The sequence below is a fragment of the Oncorhynchus clarkii genome, chromosome 29 (genome assembly GCF_045791955.1).
Source record: "Oncorhynchus clarkii lewisi isolate Uvic-CL-2024 chromosome 29, UVic_Ocla_1.0, whole genome shotgun sequence".
Taxonomy (NCBI): Eukaryota; Metazoa; Chordata; class Actinopteri; order Salmoniformes; family Salmonidae; genus Oncorhynchus; species Oncorhynchus clarkii.
In genome coordinates this window covers 10,177,303-10,196,224 of record NC_092175.1, presented here as the reverse complement: position 1 = coordinate 10,196,224, position 18,922 = coordinate 10,177,303, and the positions used below count along the sequence as shown (strand labels likewise).

The following is an 18,922-nucleotide window of genomic DNA, read 5'->3' as shown; positions in this document are numbered from 1 at the left end:
AGAGTATTTTCTATCCAAAGCTGTCAATTATATGCATAGTCGAGCATCTTGTCATGACAAAAATTCCCGTTTAAAACGGGAACATTTTTTATCCAAAAATGAAAATACTGCCCCCTAGTTACAAAAGGTTAAAGTTCCATAGATTATATTATTTTGTTTAGTAGCAAGTTGAGTCAGGTATGCTAGCTCTGGAACAGCTGGAGGTCCCTAAAGTGAGAATTTGAAAAGTACTTACTTAGATAACTGCTCTCAATTGACACAAGACACCATTACAGACTATAATCATGTACAGTGTAACATGTAATATCATAACTCAACAGATTAGATCAACTGTAATGACACTCTCACTCAAAGTTGCACAAAAAGAGCTGGGCACAAACAGCATCCCATAAATATTTTCCCCTACATTTTAATGATCATTGAAAGAGGAAAAAACACTTGTGAACTGCAAAGAGACATTGGTGGTCTATTTACGTGTGCGTGTGTGTGTGTGTGTGTGCACATGTGTGTGTGTGTGTGTGTGTGTGTGTGCGTGCCTCCCTGCCTGTTTGTGTATGTTTGTATGTGTGTGTGTGTGTGTGTGTGTGTGTGTGTGTGTGTGTGCGTGCCTCCCTGCCTGTTTGTGTATGTTTGTATGTGTGTGTGTGTGTGTGTGTGTGTGTGTGTGTGTGTGTGTGTGTGTGTGTGTGTGTGCATGTGTGTGTGTTTAAAGGAGACAAGTATTCCCATTTTCCCATCTAGTTGTGTATTCATGTATGTATGTTGGTCCTAAGTGATTCAGATTCTCTGCATGTTTCTTTGCACAAAGTATGCAGGTGGTCATGCGTGCAGTGTTTGAGTTGCCCCTGGTGTAGTCAGAAGAATAAAAGCCTTGAATCTGCATCCCATAACCCTCTATTTTGATGGAGCCACGGAAAACACAGTACAAACACAATAGAGGGTAATAGTGGTGCCTGGAACTCATTTAAAACCATTCTCACTGAGTTATTAATTTTTACAGTGACCACAAACAGTTACACAGAGGGGCCTTCAGTTCCTTTAAACCTATTCACATTCAGCTCCTACTTTCACTGCAACAGCAAACAACACAAATGACTCACTTACACCACCACAGCCCGCTTGTCAACGTATTCACATTCAGATCGTGTGTAGGTCTATGTTTTTTATATCTTTATTTCTCCAGTGTGGGCTTAAGGAAAGTGTAGCTAGTGGGTTGTGTGTGTGTGTGTGTGTGTGTGTGTGTGTGTGTGTGTGTGTGTGTGTGTAGCTAGTGGGCTCACACAGAGTTTGTTTACTACTAGAGGATGATGTCTCACGGACTATTGAGCTGATCCAAGATATCTAAGGAAAAGGCAGGCGGATTAAAAAACCAATGTAAGAATTCAGTAGATTCGCCTCAAAATACATGCCAACATAATGTAGAAACTCATCAAATCAATCTTAAATACACATCTAGAATACGCTTCGGAATGAAATTGAATAGTAATGTAACAAACAACACTCCAAGGTCTAAACCATTCCGCTCAATTAAGAGGCAAAAACTAACCACACCTGTTTAGGTTTGAGATAAAGCTATCAGGTATGTGTGACCTGGGCTGTAAATTGTACACTGAACAACACTATAAACGCAACATGAAAAATGTTTCATGAGCTTAAATAAAAGATCCCAGAAATGTTCCATATGCACCGAAAGCATATTTCTCAAATTGTTGCACAAATTCTGTGCACAAATGTGTTAACTGCCCTGTTAGTGAGCATTTCTCCTTTTCCAAGATAATCCATCCACCTGAAAGATGTGGCATAACAAGAAGCTGATTAAACAGCATGATCATTACACAGGTGCACCTTGTGCAGGGGACAATAAAAGTCCACTCTAAAGTGTGCAGTTTCATCACACAACACAATGACACATATGTCTAAAGTTTTGAGGGAGCATGTAATAGCCAGAGAATTGAATGTTAATTTCTCTACCATAAGCTGCCGCCAACGTTGTTTTACAGAATTTTCCAGTATGTCAAACCGGCCTCACAACCACAGACCATGTGTAACCACGCCAGACGATAATCTCCACATCCGGCTTGGTCACCCAAGGGATTGTTTGAGACCAGCCCACAGGCAGCTGATGAAACTGTGGGTTTGCACAACCGAAGAATTTCTGTACAAACTGTCAGAAACCATCTCAGGGAAGCTCAGCTGCCTGCTTGTCGGACCAACGTCTTGACCAGACTGCAGTTCAGCGTGGTAACCAACTTCAGTGGGCAAATGCTCACCTTTGATGGTCACTGGCATGCTGAGGAAGTGTGCTCTTCACGGATGAATCCCAATTTCATCTGTACCGGGTAGATGGCAGCATGCATGGTGACATGTGGGTGAGCAGTTTACTGATGTCAATGTTGTGAACAGATTGCCCCATGGTGGAGGTGGGGTTATGGTATTGGCAGACATAAGCTACAGACAACAAACACAAATACATTTTCATCGATGGTAATTAGAACGTATAGAGATACCATGATGAGATCCTGAGGCCAATTGTCATGCCATTCATCCGCTACCATCACCTCATGTTTAAGCATGATAATGCATGGCCTCATGTTGCAAGGATCTGTACACATATTTCCAGTATAGCTAGGCTGTCTCAATAGTGACATGATCAGCCTTAAAGCCTGGTGGAATTGAATTTGAATGCGTGAAATTGTTGGGGATAATATCGAATTGGGAATTTAATTATTGGAATTTACTTAACATTGGAATTGAATTTAATTGAATCTGAATTCACAGACTGACATGGAATTTGTATGGAATTTTATTCAATTTACAGGGAGAGGGAATTGAATTGGAATGGAATTTGTTGTGCAACAAAAGTTTTCCCTAATGTCTATGGAAAACTAGTTTTTTTCTGGTCTTTGACTTCTGTCTTTGTCTACGCTATGCTCTCCTTCTATCTCACTCTCCCCCTCCATCCCTCTCTCCCTCCCACCTATTGAGCCCTGTCCCGGTAAATGATATACCCAGGACTGAATGTGTGCTAAGCCTCTTCCTTGAGATTGGATTAGCGAGCAGTAAGCTAAAACTCACCTCACCTCTCCGTGCACACACACACACACACACACACACACACCTATCTCAAACAAACCAAACACACTGTCCCACGACACATTTTTTCACCCAATGTTTTTAAATCACAAGTTACACACACACACACTGCCCCTTCCTGCTCACATTGACTATAAGCTCTGCCACTTCTCACAGCCAGCCTGAATCTCAGTTCATCAGATTGAATCCTGTCTGCCAGGTCCAACCAATAAAAGCCAAAAATATGCTTTTAGGTGTAAATCCCTTGCTGTTTTGGAGCTAGATTAGGTCGAGGCAAACACAGAGCAAACAAACAAAGTCACACCCTCACCCACGTCACATTTTAATCCCACAATCACAAACACAGCGGGAGGCATGGGGAGTGTACTGTATGTGTGCAAGAATGAATGAGTGAATGAATGAATGAATTACATTTTATTTTCGTGTCAAATCGCCAGTTGGCAACCCATCCATTGCAGGATCAATTGGAACATAAACAAACATTACAATGATTCACAGTGATAATTCTCCCTGTGTTCTGCACAGTTCACAATGCATAAAGAATGAAAAATAAGTCAATACATAGTAGTAGATCATTTTACACACAACAAAAATGTGGGTTCCTCAAGGGTTCTTTACAATTCGCAAAAGGGTTCTTTGCTCGTTTAGTGATTATTCAAATGTGGGGGAGGCAGCTTATATATTTTGGGGTGTTGGTTTATGCCCAGCTCTTTTTGTGCAACTGTGAGTGAGAGTGTCATTCTAGTTTGTCTAATGTGTTGTGTTATGCCACTTTCTATTTATTATAAATGACTATCGGTATGAAGTTGTTTTGTCAATTGAATATATTTGACAAAATCAGTCAGTGGTTCTCAATCCCTTTCTCAGGAACTCACAGCTGTTCCAGAGGTAGCTCCCTTCATTAAACTTCTCAATTAACACAATAGTAACCCCTGTAGCATTTTTACAATATAATACGTCCAGAATAATAAAAAAAAACCTTTATAAGTCTTCAAAATGATCGACAAAAAAAATATTTCAGATTGAGAAAGGTTCTTTATAGAACCATTCTCCATAAAGGTTCTATAAAGAAACATAAAAAAGTTATATATCGCTTGGTGCTATATAGAACCTTTTGTAATGTTTCTTTATAGAACCTTGGGAAAGGGTTATTTAAAGCACCGTACAGGTTCTATTTAGAACCTTATGAGCATGGTTCTTTGTTGAACCTTCAAATAAGGGTTCTATATAGCACCATAAAGGGTTCTGTTATGGTTACAAGCCAAAGAACCCATATCTGGTACTATTTAGAACCATTCATTTTGTGTACACAAAATACTCTGTAATGTCAAAGAGGAAAAACATTTGTAGAAAACAATCATAAAAAAATAAAACACTAAAAACATAAGAATATGGTTACGGTACAGCGTCATTCCGTGCTGTACAAAATGGTCAAAGGTACAAAGGTACCTTATATGTTGATGATGTAACAAATATTTGCTGGTCTATGGTGTGTAATGAGGAGCAACCAGACGCTGCACTTGACACATTTATGAAATTGCTTATTCCAGTTACTAATTAGCATGCAGCCATTAAGAAAATGACTGTGAAAACTGTTCAATCCCAGCAGATTGATGAGGAATTGAAAAATGGTATGGTTGAGAGGGATGAGACAAAAGATATTGCAAATAAGTCTGGCAGCCCAACTGATTGGCAAACGTACTGCAAATTAAGAAATCATGTGACTAAACTAAATAAAAATAAACTATACTATGAAACAAAGATAAATTATATAAAGAAGGATAGTAAGATGCTTTTGGGCACCTTAAATGCCCCAAAGCTTCATTGAATCAGATAGCTCATTCATCACAAAGCCCACTGATATTGCCAACTACTTTAATGACTTATTCATTGGCAAGATAATCAAACATAGGGATGTCATGCCAGCAACAAACTGACACTACACATCCAAGTGTATCGGACCAAATTATGAAAGACAAGAATTGTACTTTTGAATTCTGTAAAGTCAGTGTGGAAGAGGTGAACAAATGATTGTTGTCTATCAACAATGTCAAGCTACCAGGGACTGGCAATCTGGATGGAAAATTACTGAGGGTTATAGCAGACAATATTGCCACTCCTATCTGCCATATCTTCAATTTAAGCCTACTAGAACATGTGTGCCCTCAGGCCTGGAGGGAAGCTAAAGTCATTCCGCTACCCAAGAATAGTAAAGCCCACTTTACTGGCTCAAATAGCTGTCCAATCAGCCTGTTACCAACACTTAGTAAACTTCTGGAAAAAAATGTGTTTGACCAGATACAATGCTATTTCACAGTAAACAAATTGACAACAGACTTTCAGCACGCTTATAGGGAAGGACACTCAACAAGCACAGCACTTACACAAATGACTGGTGATTGGCTGAGATAAATGTATGATAAAATGATTGTAGGGGCTGTCTTGTTAGACTTCAGTGTAGCTTTTGACATTATCATAGTCTGCTGCTGGAAAAACACATGTGTTATGGCTTTACACCCCCTGCTATAATGTGAATAAAGAGTTACTTGTCTAACAGAACACAGGATGTTCTTTAATGGAAGCCTCTGGAACATAATCCAGGTAGAATCAGGAATTCCCCAGGGTAGCTGCTTAGGCCTCTTGCTTTTTTTTTATTTTTTACTAATGACATGCCATTGACTTTGAGTAAAGCCAGAGTGTCTATGGATGTCTCAACACTATACACGTCAGCTACTACAGTGACTGAAATGACTGCAACACTTAAAGAGTTGCAGTTAGTTTCGGAGTGGTTGCAAGGAATAAGTTAGCCCTAAATATTTCTAAAACTAAAAGCATTGTATTTGGGACAAAACATTCACTAAGCTATAAACCTCAACTAAATCTTGTAATAAATTATGTGGAAATTGAGCTACCTGAGATGACTAAACTGCTTGGAGTAACCCTAGATTGTAAACTCTCATGGTCAAAACATACTGATACAATAGTAGTTAAGATATGGAGAAGTCTGCCCATAATAAAGCGCTGCTCTGCCTTCTTAACAGCACTATCACCAAGGCAGGTCCTATAGGCCCTAGTTTTGTCGCACATTGACTACTGTTCAGTCGTGTGGTCAGGTGGCACAAAAAAGGACTTAGGAAAACTGCAATTGGCTCAGAACAGTGCAACACAGCTGGCCCTTGAATGGACACAGAGAGCTAATATTAGTGATATGCATGTCAATCTCTCCTGTCTGAAAATGGAGGAGAGATTCACTTCATCACTACTTGTATTTATGAGAGGTCATGTTGAATCCCCCGAGCTGTCTGTCTAAAGTACTGGCACACAGCTCGGACATCCATACATACCCTACAAGACATGCCACAAGAGGTCTCTTCACAGTCCCCAAGTCCAGAACAGACTATGGGAGGCGCACAGTACTACATAGAGCAATGACTACATGGAACTCTATTCAAAATCAAGTAACTAATGCAAGCAGTAAAATTAGATGAAAAAAACAGAGAAAATAACACCTTATGGAACAGCTGGGACTGTAAAGCGACACAAACATAGGCACACACACACACACACACACACAATAACATACGCACTATACACATACATACACATGGATTTAGTACTGTAGATATGTGGTAGTGGTGGAGTAGGGGCCTGAGGGCACTTAGTGTGTTGTGAATTCTGTGAATGTATTGGAAGGCAGCAGCTAATGGAGTTACATAATAAATACAAATACACATAAGAATTCACATGGTACTGGTCGGTACCTTTTAGGGTACATGTGCGGATAATCTAGTATAAATGGTACATTGTTCTGTAGTTGCCATGGCATCCTAGTAGCCAGCCTAAGCAGAGAGCTCTTGTAAATGTGTACATAGTTAATTATTTGCAAGTGTTTTTAATTGTGCTTTTTTTATCAGTGGTTTTGGATAACATGGAGTTTTATTGCAAATTTATGGTGGTTTTGACCCACAAATTTGCAGATGGACTGACAGGTCAACTAGCTAGCCAAGCCAAAAAGAGTAGGCATTTATAAATACTGAACTTCACGTGAAAATGCGCTGATCCTCCCGTAGACCATGTGGACACACTGTTTCTAGTGGTTGATGTATTGCATTGCAAGAAGGCAAAAGTAGCCTAGTAATAGCTTTGGGGAACATATGATGGTAGTCTTTTTCATAACAAAAAAAACAGGCAGCTAGGCCTAAATAGAATAACAAAATGCAATCATTTGCTGTAAGTGAGAAGAGCGAAAATATGTGTTATACCTTGCATTCAAAAATAATTAGCAATAGGCATCCCATAATCCATAGGTCTAATACATACAGTGGGGAGAAGTATTTGATACACTGCTGATTTTGCAGATTTTCCTACTTACAAAGCATGTAGAGGTCTGTCATTTTTATCATAGGTACACTTCAACAGTGAGAGACGGAATCTAAAACAAAAATTCAGAAAATCACATTGTATGATTTTTAAGTAATTAATTTGCATTTTATTGCATGACATAAGTATTTGATACATCAGAAAATCAGAACTTCATACTTGGTACAGAAACCTTTGTTTGCAATTACAGAGATCATACGTTTCCTGTAGTTCTTGACCAGGTTTGCACACACTGCAGCAGGGATTTTGGCCCACTCCTCCATACAGACCTTCTCCAGATCCTTCAGGTTTCGGGGCTGTCGCTGGGCAATACGGACTTTCAGCTCCCTCCAAAGATTTTCTATTGGGTTCAGGTCTGGAGACTCGCTAGGCCACTCCAGGACCTTGAGATGCTTCTTACGGAGCCACTTCTTAGTTGCCCTGGCTGTGGGTTTCAGGTCGTTGTCATGCTGGAAGACCCAGCCACGACCCATCTTCAATGCTCTTACTGAGGGAAAGAGGTTGTTGGCCAAGATCTCGCGATACATGGCCCCATCCATCCTCCGTTCAATACGGTGCAGTCGTCCTGTCCCCTTTGCAGAAAAGCATCCCCAATGAATGATGTTTCCACCTCCATGCTTCACGGTTGGGATGGTGTTCTTGGGGTTGTACTCATCCTTCTTCTTCCTCCAAACACGGCGAGTGGAGTTTAGACCACTATTTTTGTCTCATCAGACCACATGACCTTCTCCCATTCCTCCTCTGGATTGTCCAGATAGTCATTGGCAAACTTCAGATGGGCCTGGACACATGCGCTGGCTTGAGCAGGGGGACCTTGCGTACGCTGCAGGATTTTAATCCATGACGGCGTAGTGTGTTACTAATTTTCTTTGAGACAGTGGTCCCAGCTCTCTTCAGGTCATTGACCAGGTCCTGCCGTGTAGTTCTGGGCTGATCCCCCACCTTCCTCATGATCATTGATTCCCCACGAGGTGAGATCTTGCATGGAGCCCCAGACTGAGGGTGATTGACCGTCATCTTGAACTTCTTCCATTTTTAATAATTGCGCCAACAGTTGTTGCCTTCTCACCAAGCTGCTTGCCTATTGTCCTGTAGCCCATCCCAGCCTTGTGCAGGTCTACAATTTTATCCCTGATGTCCTTACACAGCCTTCTGGTCTTGGCCATTGTGGCGAGGTTGGAGTCTGTTTGATTGAGTGTGTGGACAGGTGTCTTTTATATAGGTAACGAGTTCAAACAGGGGCAGTTAATACAGGTAACGAGTGGAGAACAGGAGGGGTTCTTAGAGAAAAACTAACAGGTCACGTTGTCACATGTAGCTTTATGTTAACACATGTTACTTCACATGTTGTCATGTTATCACATTAACTACACGTTAAATCACATTAGATCACACAAGATCACGTGTTCACACGTGTTCACACGTGTTCACGTGAAATTCATGTGGTTTTTCCGTAAGGGATCCACTGTCTGTACCAGCATTGTGTTAGTTGGCTGGACTGAGATTTGTCCTGAGAGTGTGTTTGTTCTATGGTTCTAGGCTAATTGGTCAGGTTAATGGTGTGTGTAGAAGGTCAGGGACAGCATGTACTCTCCTAAAGCAGTTACAATGCCATCAGCTAGGACATAGCCCTAGCATAATTACATTAAACTTTCTGCAGCACACAAGCGCTTGCTCGCGTCGCGTGTCACATGCGCATCACATGTCACATACGCACGCACACATGCACATGCACGCACACACATGCACGAATACACATGCACGCACACACACACACACACTCACCGGACACACGCACGCACACACACACACACACTCACTGGAAACACGCACGCACACACACACTCACCGGACACACACACACACACACACACTCACACAGTAAACTTTTGCAGAGAAGTTGAAGACACACTCAGCAGTGACTTAGAAGGGACATGAAATCTTTGTTGGGACAGACAAAGTTATTCCTGGTATCCTTCCTCAGTTCTCCTCCTGTTATGTACTAAATGTATATTTTCTGTTGTTCTGTGTGTGTCTGTCTGTGTACTGTCATGGGCTTATTCTTTATATGTTTGTTGTTACTGTATCATTTTACAATAGCATGATTTTGGTGCTTCATTTTCAATAATTGAGCATTTGTAGAGGTTATATACCTAGAGCTGAAAGTGTACTGTAATATTGGCACATCGAAACAACACCGACAAACACAACAGCAACGGTTTGTTTGTTTGTTCCATGCAGACATTCTGTGAGTGTGTACCCAGCTCCTCCCAGATCAAACACCGCTGGTCAGACTCAGACACAGTCAGAGAGACCCCCTCACCCACGAAGGTAAGAGCGCCCACACACCTTACCTCTCTCACACACACACACCTATAACACAAACACACATGCAGGCTACTAGACCCACCAGATTACACTCTTACACCTCAAACTTCTAGTTTTGTAACCCAACCTGCCCAACGTAAAAATTCTACACGCTGTAGCATCCCACTGTGAACCTGACACAAAACTATGTTATAGTGCAGTTTTTAACATGCAAGCAAATCCTAAAATAATGATGAATAATCTTATATTCAGTATTGCAGTTATATCTATTGTTTTATGTGGTGAAATGTGTTTGTGGAAAGATGAAAGTCCTCTAATGTAACTCGTGACTTGTCGTGTGACAAGTAGCCTAGCGGTTAGAAAGGCGAGCAAGCATGAATTTTGACAGTTTGAATCCCGGGTCTGACTGGAAAGATCAGGCGGGAAGTGAGCTGGCAACTTGGAGGGTTGCTGGTATCAAATCCTAGATGCCATCGCCTGCTGTTGTGCACTTCAGAAGGCACTTAAACCCCCCAAAAAGCTGCTCCACTGGTGCTCAATGTATGTGTGTCTTTCAGAGAAGGCAATGCTGACTTGGGTCTAATGTAAATCAAATCACATTTTATTGGTCACATACACATGTTTGGCAGATGTTAATGCGAGTGTAGCGAAATGCTTGTGCTTCTAGTTTCGGCAATGGAATAATATCTAACAAGTATTCTAAAGAACTACCTTATACACACAAATGTAAAGGATGAATAAGAATATGTACATATATGGATGAGTGATGGCCGTGCGGCATAGGCAAGATGCAGTAGATGATATAGAGCAGTATATACATATGAGATGAGTGATGTAGGATATGTAAACATTAAAGTGCCGTTTTTTAATGTGACTAATGATAGGCATAGGCAAGATGCAGTAGATGGTATAGAACAGTATATACATATGAGACGAGATGCGTTATTTTAGCTGACTAGTGATACAGTTGATTACATACACTTAAGATGGAGTCATTAAAACTCATGTTTCAACCACCTCACACATTTCTTGTTAACAAACTATAGTTTTGGCAAGTCGGTTAGGACATCTACTTTGTGCATGACACAAGTAATTTTTCCAACAATTGTTTACAGACAGATTATTTCACTTATAATTCACTGTATTGCAATTCCAGTGGGTCAGAAGTTTACATACACTAAGTTGACTGTGCCATTAAACAGCTTGGGATATTCCAGAAAACGATGTCATGGCTTTAGCAGCTTCTGATAGGCTAATTACCATCATTTGAGTCAATTGGAGGTGTACCTATGGATGTATTTCAAGGCCTACCTTCAAACCCAGTGCCTCTTTGCTTGACATCATGGGAAAATCAAAAGAAATCAGCCAAGACCTCAGAAAATAAATTGTAGACCTCCAGAAGTCTGGTTTATCCTTGCGAGCAATTTCCAAATGCCTGACGGTACCACGTTCGTCTGTACAAACAATAGTACGCAAGTATAAACACCATGGGACCACGCAGCCGTCATAACGCTCAGGAAGGAGACACGTTCTGTCTCCTATAGATCAACATACTTTGGTGCGAACAGTGCAAATCAATCCCAGAAAAATAGCAAATGACCTTGTGAAGATGCTGGAGGAAATAGGTACAAAAGTATTTATATCCACAGTAAAACGAGAGGCCGCTCAACAAGGAAGAAGCCACTGCTCCAAACAGCCATAAAAAAAGCCAGACTGCACATGGGGACAAAGATCGTATTTTTTGGAGAAATGTCTTCTGGTTTGATGAAAAAAATAGAACTGATTGGTCGCAATGACCATCATTATGTTTGGAGGAAAAAGGGGGAGGCTTGCATGCTGAAGAACACCATCCCAACCATGAAGCACGGGGGTGGCAGCATCATGTTGTGGGGGTGCTTTGCAGCAGGAGGGACTGGTGCACTTCACAAAATAGATCACGAGGATGGAAAATTCAAATTGGAGTGGGTCTAGGGTATCAGGTAGGGTGGAGGTGATATGCTCCTTGACTAGTCTCTCAAAGCACTTCAGGATGACAGAAGTGAGTGCAGCAGGGCAATAGTCATTTAGTTCAGTTACCTTAGCTTTCTTGGGAACAAGAACAATGGTGGGCATCTTGAATCATGTGGGGACAACATACTAGGATAGGCATTGATTGAATACATCCGTAAACACACCAGCCAGCTGGTCTGCGCATGCTCTGAGGACGCTGCTTGGGATGTCGTTTGTAGCTCTAAAGCCTAGGCAAAATTGAGTCTAATGTATCTCTAAAGACTAGACTGACTTGGGTCTAATGTAGCTCTAAAGACTAGGCTAACTCAAGTCTAATGTAGCTCTAAAGACTGGGCTAACTCGAGTCTAATGTAGCTCTAAAGCCTATGCTAACTTGGCTCTAATGTAGTTCTAAAGCATAACAAGAGTCTTCACGTCTCAGGCACGGTTAGTCATCAAATGATCATGGTTCATCTGAGTTCTTATTCCAGGCATTGTCACAGATGGAGATTTAAAGTGTTCTCATTGAGAGTAGAGGAGATAGGATGAAGCATTTTACTGTCAGTAGCTGTGGAGAACAGCACAGCACGGCTCAAGTGTTAATAAAATCCAATTAGATTTGATTTGTATTGTCATGATATGGCTGTGGCATTTTCTCTCTTTCTGGCTTTCACCCTCTGTCTCGGCCTGTCTATGCTTATTATTTTTGTTTCTGCCCGTCTCTCTCTTCCTTCATGTTTTATTCCCTCTTTCCCCCCTCTCTCTTTCACCCTCCCCCTCTCTCCCCTGCTCTCTTTCTCTCTCTCTTTCCTTCTCCCCCTCTTTCTCTCCCTCCTCCCTCTCCATCCCCCCCTTTCTCTCTCTCTCTCCCTTGAACCACCTCACCCCATCTACCCTCTCTCTCTGAGGAGAGGATGATGAGAACTGAGGTGCTCATCTACAAGGAGAATTTAGGGCTCCTTCACGACGTCAGCCTCAACCCTCGTCAGTGTCTCCATCACCATGGCGATCGCATTCAGGGGATTATCACATATTAAATGTCACATTTGCGCATGGAGCAGAACAGGTGGCAAACCCTGGCTCAATAGAAATACCTCAATTAACCATGGATTTAGCTTGTGTTGCTGTACCACCCCACATGTGGGGAGGTACAGAATATTAATGTGTATGTGGAGGTCTGTGGGTATGTATGTATGTATGTATGTATGTATGTGTGTGTGTGTGTGATCTCTGCTGTATCTCCTGTGGTTTTCTAGTTACCTAATGAGCGGATGGAGCCCGTCATCTAGCCACCAGCCTATGACCCAGTAATGTCCCTACAGGGAGGTCTTGCCTCCCAGTGTGCCTCCTCTCATCCCAGAAAAAGCTGTCTGAAACAGAAGAGAGGGAGAAAGTGAGAGGGAGAAAGTAAGAGAGAGACAGAGAGAGGTAGCGAGAGCAGGGCCCATAGAGAGAGAGAGAGTTTGAGTTTTAAAATACCTTTATTGGGTCTGGGAACCCACAACACGATAAACACTCAAACAAACAAAAACATGGTTGAACATCAATTAACCCTTGTGTGGTTTGATATTTTTGTTATTTACCCAATGTTTGCAAGTCTGATGTACCCTCAAAATTATTGGGTTTTTAAAACAATACAGCCATGACATTTTCCATAAAAATACTTAATGCTTAATACTTAGATGTTGACTTATATCAATTACAAGCAATATAGACAGCATACATGGTTAATATTTGCCATTTAACTCTGCTAGATTACATTTATCAGTAAAGGGCTGTTTTTTTATTTAAAAAATTAGATTTTTGTAAATAAAAAATCTATTATAATCAAGACATGGGTGGACTAAATCATGTTTATCTTGAACAAATATCAATTAAACAAGGTTATCAATATTGATGTTTATTGCTTTGAACTGAACAAATTGGAAGGACACATTTTACATACAGCATTTTATGGAAATGATAAATGAGCCCCATTGAACACAAATTAAGGCTGGTCTAAACACCACATGAGGGACAGAGTTTGTGTGTGTGTTGAAGATGTATTTATTGCACTTGCTGCATGTGTACTGTGTCTTCCTGTCCTTCTTGGGTCCACACATACCACAGCGCTTCTTCTTGTTGCTACCGGATGCAATCTAGAATGATGAACACACTTAGTTCAGGAATTTTACTAACATCTCATTCACTCACATATACAGTGCCTTGCGAAAGTATTCGGCCCCCTTGAACTTTGCGACCTTTTGCCACATTTCAGGCTTCAAACATAAAGATATAAAACTGTATTTTTTTGTGAAGAATCAACAACAAGTGGGACACAATCATGAAGTGGAACGACATTTATTGGATATTTCAAACTTTTTTAACAAATCAAAAACTGAAAAATTGGGCGTGCAATAAGGTGATAAGGTCAAACATCCTGACCAACCTGGAACACTGTAAAAAAAAGATGCGCCAGAGTTTCAGACTCAGCACAGAATGGACACCCCTCCCCAACAGTAGGATCCAGGTGTACCAGATGCATATTGGTGGCTATAGCTCCATGTATTATCCTCCATTGGAGGTCAGCTGTCCTCTTATCAATAGGCGGTTTATATAAAGACCACCAACAGCCTTTTGGGGAGGTGCCTGGACCAAACACACCTGCCCACCTCGTCGATTTTACCCCTTCCAGGGAAGAAGCATGGGACACTTTTACACATATTGTGTACATTGTCTTCTTTCCCACCGGCTTTATCTCCCCCAGCTCCGGGGTATCGAAGGAAAGCAGCATCCCCATGTCCTCATCTAATGCCCCCTCAAAAGCACTAACATTCAGCGCAGGGAACACACAATCCAGACCCTCCGTCCACCAATCAGAGATGGAAGTGTCAGTCGCATACTGCCGAGTAAGTACCGGCAAGGAATTGCAGACCTCAGCTATGGCCTTCTTCAGTAGGAGAGATGACCAGATCCCCGCTCTTTCTCCCAGCTCCTCCAACGATCTGCTCCTGCTGCGCATCAGATGACCCAGCTTGGTACACCCCACACCTAACAGACATGAACGTAGGCTGGCTGAACCCATAGCACGGGACTGGATGACAGTGTTATAAAACAGAGGCTCTTCAAAAAGCCACATCCCAGCGTGCCGGCCTTATAGGACATGTTGAAAACTCTCCAAGCCTACATAACAGACTCATAGAATGTAGTCAGGCCAGACAAATCCCCCATCTAGCTAGCTTTAAGAGGACAATGGGCTTGTCTAAGCCCAAACAGCCCGCTCTCCTCATCAATGTGTAGGCTGTATCAACCCAACTGGAACCGTCACAGTACAACTGTCTCTGGGCTGCTTGAAGCCAGAAAGCCATGATCCTAGAAGAAATGCCCACCAGGCCTTACCCACCCTTGTGCAGTGGCAGGTATAGGGCTGCAGCTTTAATACAATGTTGTCCAGACCAGAAGAAATTGGCAAGGATCCTCTGAAGCTCTTGTATCAAGCCCCCTGGTCTCTGTATGTGCCACAGGATAGAGGTGGCTAGGTTATTGGCTACCAGCACCCTTCCCCTATAAGACAGATGGGATAGTACCCATTTTCACTTAGACAATCTAGCACACAACTTCTGCACTACACCCTCACAATTATTTTCTTGAAAGACATTGAGCCTAGAAAATCTCCCAAAGTCTTCATCCCATCTCTGCCCCACTGAAGCCCCTCTGGCAACCGTGGAGCGGACCCTATCTGAAGCTGACCTGTCCACAGCGAATCATTCTTTTCCCAATTGACACTATCTGAGGAGGCCCCATCATACAATTTAGAGCATTTGAGAGAACCTTAACATCCTCACCCCCTGTAATAAAAACTGTCACGTCATCCACATACGCAGACAGTGTTATCGTGGAACCCTTCATAAACCCATCGCACAGAGAAACTAGTAAGCCTTGCTCTTAAAAAAAACTGGTTCAATTGCCAGACAATATAACTGTCCTGAAACTGGGCATCCCTGCCTAATACTGCAATGGACGGGGATGGGGCAGCTCAACCCCCGCCCCCCACCACCTTCACCATACATGAGGCCCCAGCATTCAGTAAGCTCATCCAAGAAAAAACTGTGGTTCACACAGTCAAAAGCCTTCTGATTCAAAGAAAGCAAACCCACATTCACATCAGACACTTTAAAAGTATCTAAAACATTATTTATTAGAAACAAGTTATCAAAAATAGAGCAGTCAGGTACACAATAAGACCTGTTTGAGAGACACTTAGATATCATTGTATATTCTGCACACAACAATGCAACAGGTCGCCAGTTTAAAAAAAAGCCAAATAACCCTTTTTTGGCAATAATGAAAGCACAGCACGTTGACAGCATACAGGAAGAGAATCCTCATGAAAAGATTCACACACCACTTCATAAAAATCCCCCCCAATAGACCCCCAAAAGTTCTTATAGAAGTCAGATTGTAAACCATCAATGCCAGAAGCTTGGCCTGATGAGAGCTGCATAAATGATGTGGACAGCTCCTGCAGAGTAATGTCAGAGTCCAAAGCAGCTCTCTGCTCAGGGCTCGATTGAGGAAGTCCATGTAACAACTGTTCAGCACACAGAGGATCACAATCCTTCACCTTGTAGAGGGCAGTGTAGAAATCCACGGCATGTTGGCGCATCTCACCGTCATCCGTGGTCACCATCTGTTTGCGGTGCGATGTCGACTGCCCTAGGTTTTTTTTTAAGTGCTAGGAGCATCCATAACCTTAAAGGTAGCAAAACAATACCTAATCAAGGCAACCTTCACTCTTTCATGTAAAAAACCTCAGTTCATGTCTCTTGTCCTGTATGTTCATGACTAGTCTGGGGTCATTCTAAGTGAGCAATTTCAATTGAATAGATTTGATGTCCTGTTCAAAGGCCCTGATAGTCTCTCTAACTTCAGTACTAGACAGGGCAGTATACTGTTGACAAAACACACATATTTTGTCCTTCCCAACCTCCCACCATTGTCTCAAAATTCCATTTAATAGCCTTCTATTTTTCCCAAAACAACAAAAACGTTCACAAAACATGACATCAAGTAATAACTTAAAATTAAAATACGAATGAGGTGATGACCTTCGTGGACAGGACAAGTGAATATCAACAGTAACACTATGGTGATCAGAAAAAGCCACAGGAGTAATGTCACACCTTCCAACCTTACTACAGTAGTGCTCAGATACAGACAACCTGTTTAACCTTGCTGCACATGAATTTTTAACCATTAGTACTGCCTAACTTTTGCATTTCTTACTCTCCACTCATCAGAAAGCTCAAACTCAGTTAATAAACCAGACAGACAAGTAGCTGACCGCAGGTGAGGTTTTTCCGCAGTGCGATCAAACTGTAAAATCAACTGTACAGTTCCAGTCCCCCCTAAAATCATACACCCCTCTTGGTCACACTGTCTTAAGGTTTCCTTTATTTGATAAAATACAGTAATATTTAGCCTCAGTAGGAGCATAAACATAAAGATAAAAAAATACCTAACATCTGCCTTGACCAATAAAACCTGACAATTGACAATCTCTGTTGTGGATACCACAGTCACCCCTAAACCTGAGGATAAAATTGCCACCCCAGCACTGAAATTAGTACCATGACTGAGTATACGTTGCCACTCCCACCACATAACTCAGTCAAGCTCATTAGCCTCATCACTATGTACAGTGGGGCAAAAAAGTATTTAGTCAGCCACCAATTGTGCAAGTTCTCCCACTTAAAAGATGAGAGGCCTGTAATTTTCATCCGTACACTTCAACTATGACAGACAAAATGAGAAAAAATTATCCAGAAAATCACATTTTTAATGAATTTATTTGCACATTATGGTGGAAAATAAGTATTTGGTCAATAACAAAAGTTTCTCAATACTTTGTTATATACCCTTTGTTGGCAATGACAGAGGTCAAACGTTTTCTGTAAGTCTTCACAAGGTTTTCACACACTGTTGCTGGTATTTTGGCCCATTCCTCCATGCAGATCTCCTCTAGAGCAGTGATGTTTTGGGGCTAATGCTGGGCAACACGGACCTTCAACTCCCTCCAAAGATATTCTATGGGGTTGAGATCTGGAGACTGGCTAGGTCAGAGATCTGGAGACTGGCTAGGCCAGGCATCTTCAATGCCCTTGCTGATGGAAGGAGGTTTTCACTCAAATGCTCATGATACATGGCCCCATTCATTCTTTCCTTTACACGCATCAGTCGTCCTGGTCCCATTGCAGAAATACAGCCCCAAAGCATGATGTTTCCACCTCCATGCTTTACAGTAGGTATGGTGTTCTTTGGATGCAACTCAGCATTCTTTGCCCTCCAAACATGACGAGTTGAGTTTTTACCAAAAAGTTCTATTTTGGTTTCATCTGACCATATGACATTCTCCCAATCTTCTTCTGGATCATCCAAATGCTCTATAGCAAACTTCAGACGGGCCTGGACATATACTGGCATAAACAGGGGGACACGTCTGGCACTGCAGGATTTGAGTCCCTGGCGGCGTAGTGTGTTACTCATGGTAGGGAGATTATCAGTGGTCTTGTATGTCTTCCATTTCCTAATAATTGCTCCCACAGTTGATTTCTTCAAACCAAGCTGCTTACCTATTGCAGATTCAGTCTTCCCAGCCTGGTGCAGGTCTACAATTTTGTTTCTGGTGTCCTTTGACAGCTCTTTGGTCTTGGCCATAGTGGAGTTGAGTGTGACTGTTTGAGGTTGTGGACAGGTGTCTTTTATACTGATAACAAGTTCAAACAGGTGCCATTAATACAGGTAACGAGTGGAGGACAGAGGAGCCTCTTAAAGAAGTTACAGGTCTGTGAGAGCCATAAATCTTGCTTGTTTGTAGGTGACCGAATACTTAGATTTTCCACCATCATTTGCAAATAAATTCATTACAAATCCTACAATGTGATTTCCTTGAATTTTTTCCCTCATTTTGTATGTCATAGTTGAAGTGTACCAATGATGAAAATTACAGGCCTCTCATCTTTTTAAGTGGGAGAACTTGCACAATTGGTGGCTGACTAAATACTTTTTTGCCCCACTCTCCTGTAGAAAAACCAAGTTAAGCCTTTTCTATTTTATTACTTCTTATACCCAAGCCCTATAATTCCTGTCCCTT

The 18,922-nt window shown here is 41.7% G+C and overlaps 1 protein-coding gene across 1 annotated transcript in view; it reads left to right on the top strand.

Annotated features, from left to right (window-relative positions):
• The window catches only part of LOC139388312 (fibrinogen C domain-containing protein 1-like), a 233,596-nt gene that overhangs the window by 53,042 nt on the left and 161,632 nt on the right, over positions 1-18,922 (top strand). The window contains exon 3 of the mRNA XM_071134913.1: positions 9,715-9,804. Coding sequence (XP_070991014.1) covers positions 9,715-9,804 — 90 coding nt within the window. The remainder of the gene's footprint in view (positions 1-9,714; positions 9,805-18,922) is intronic.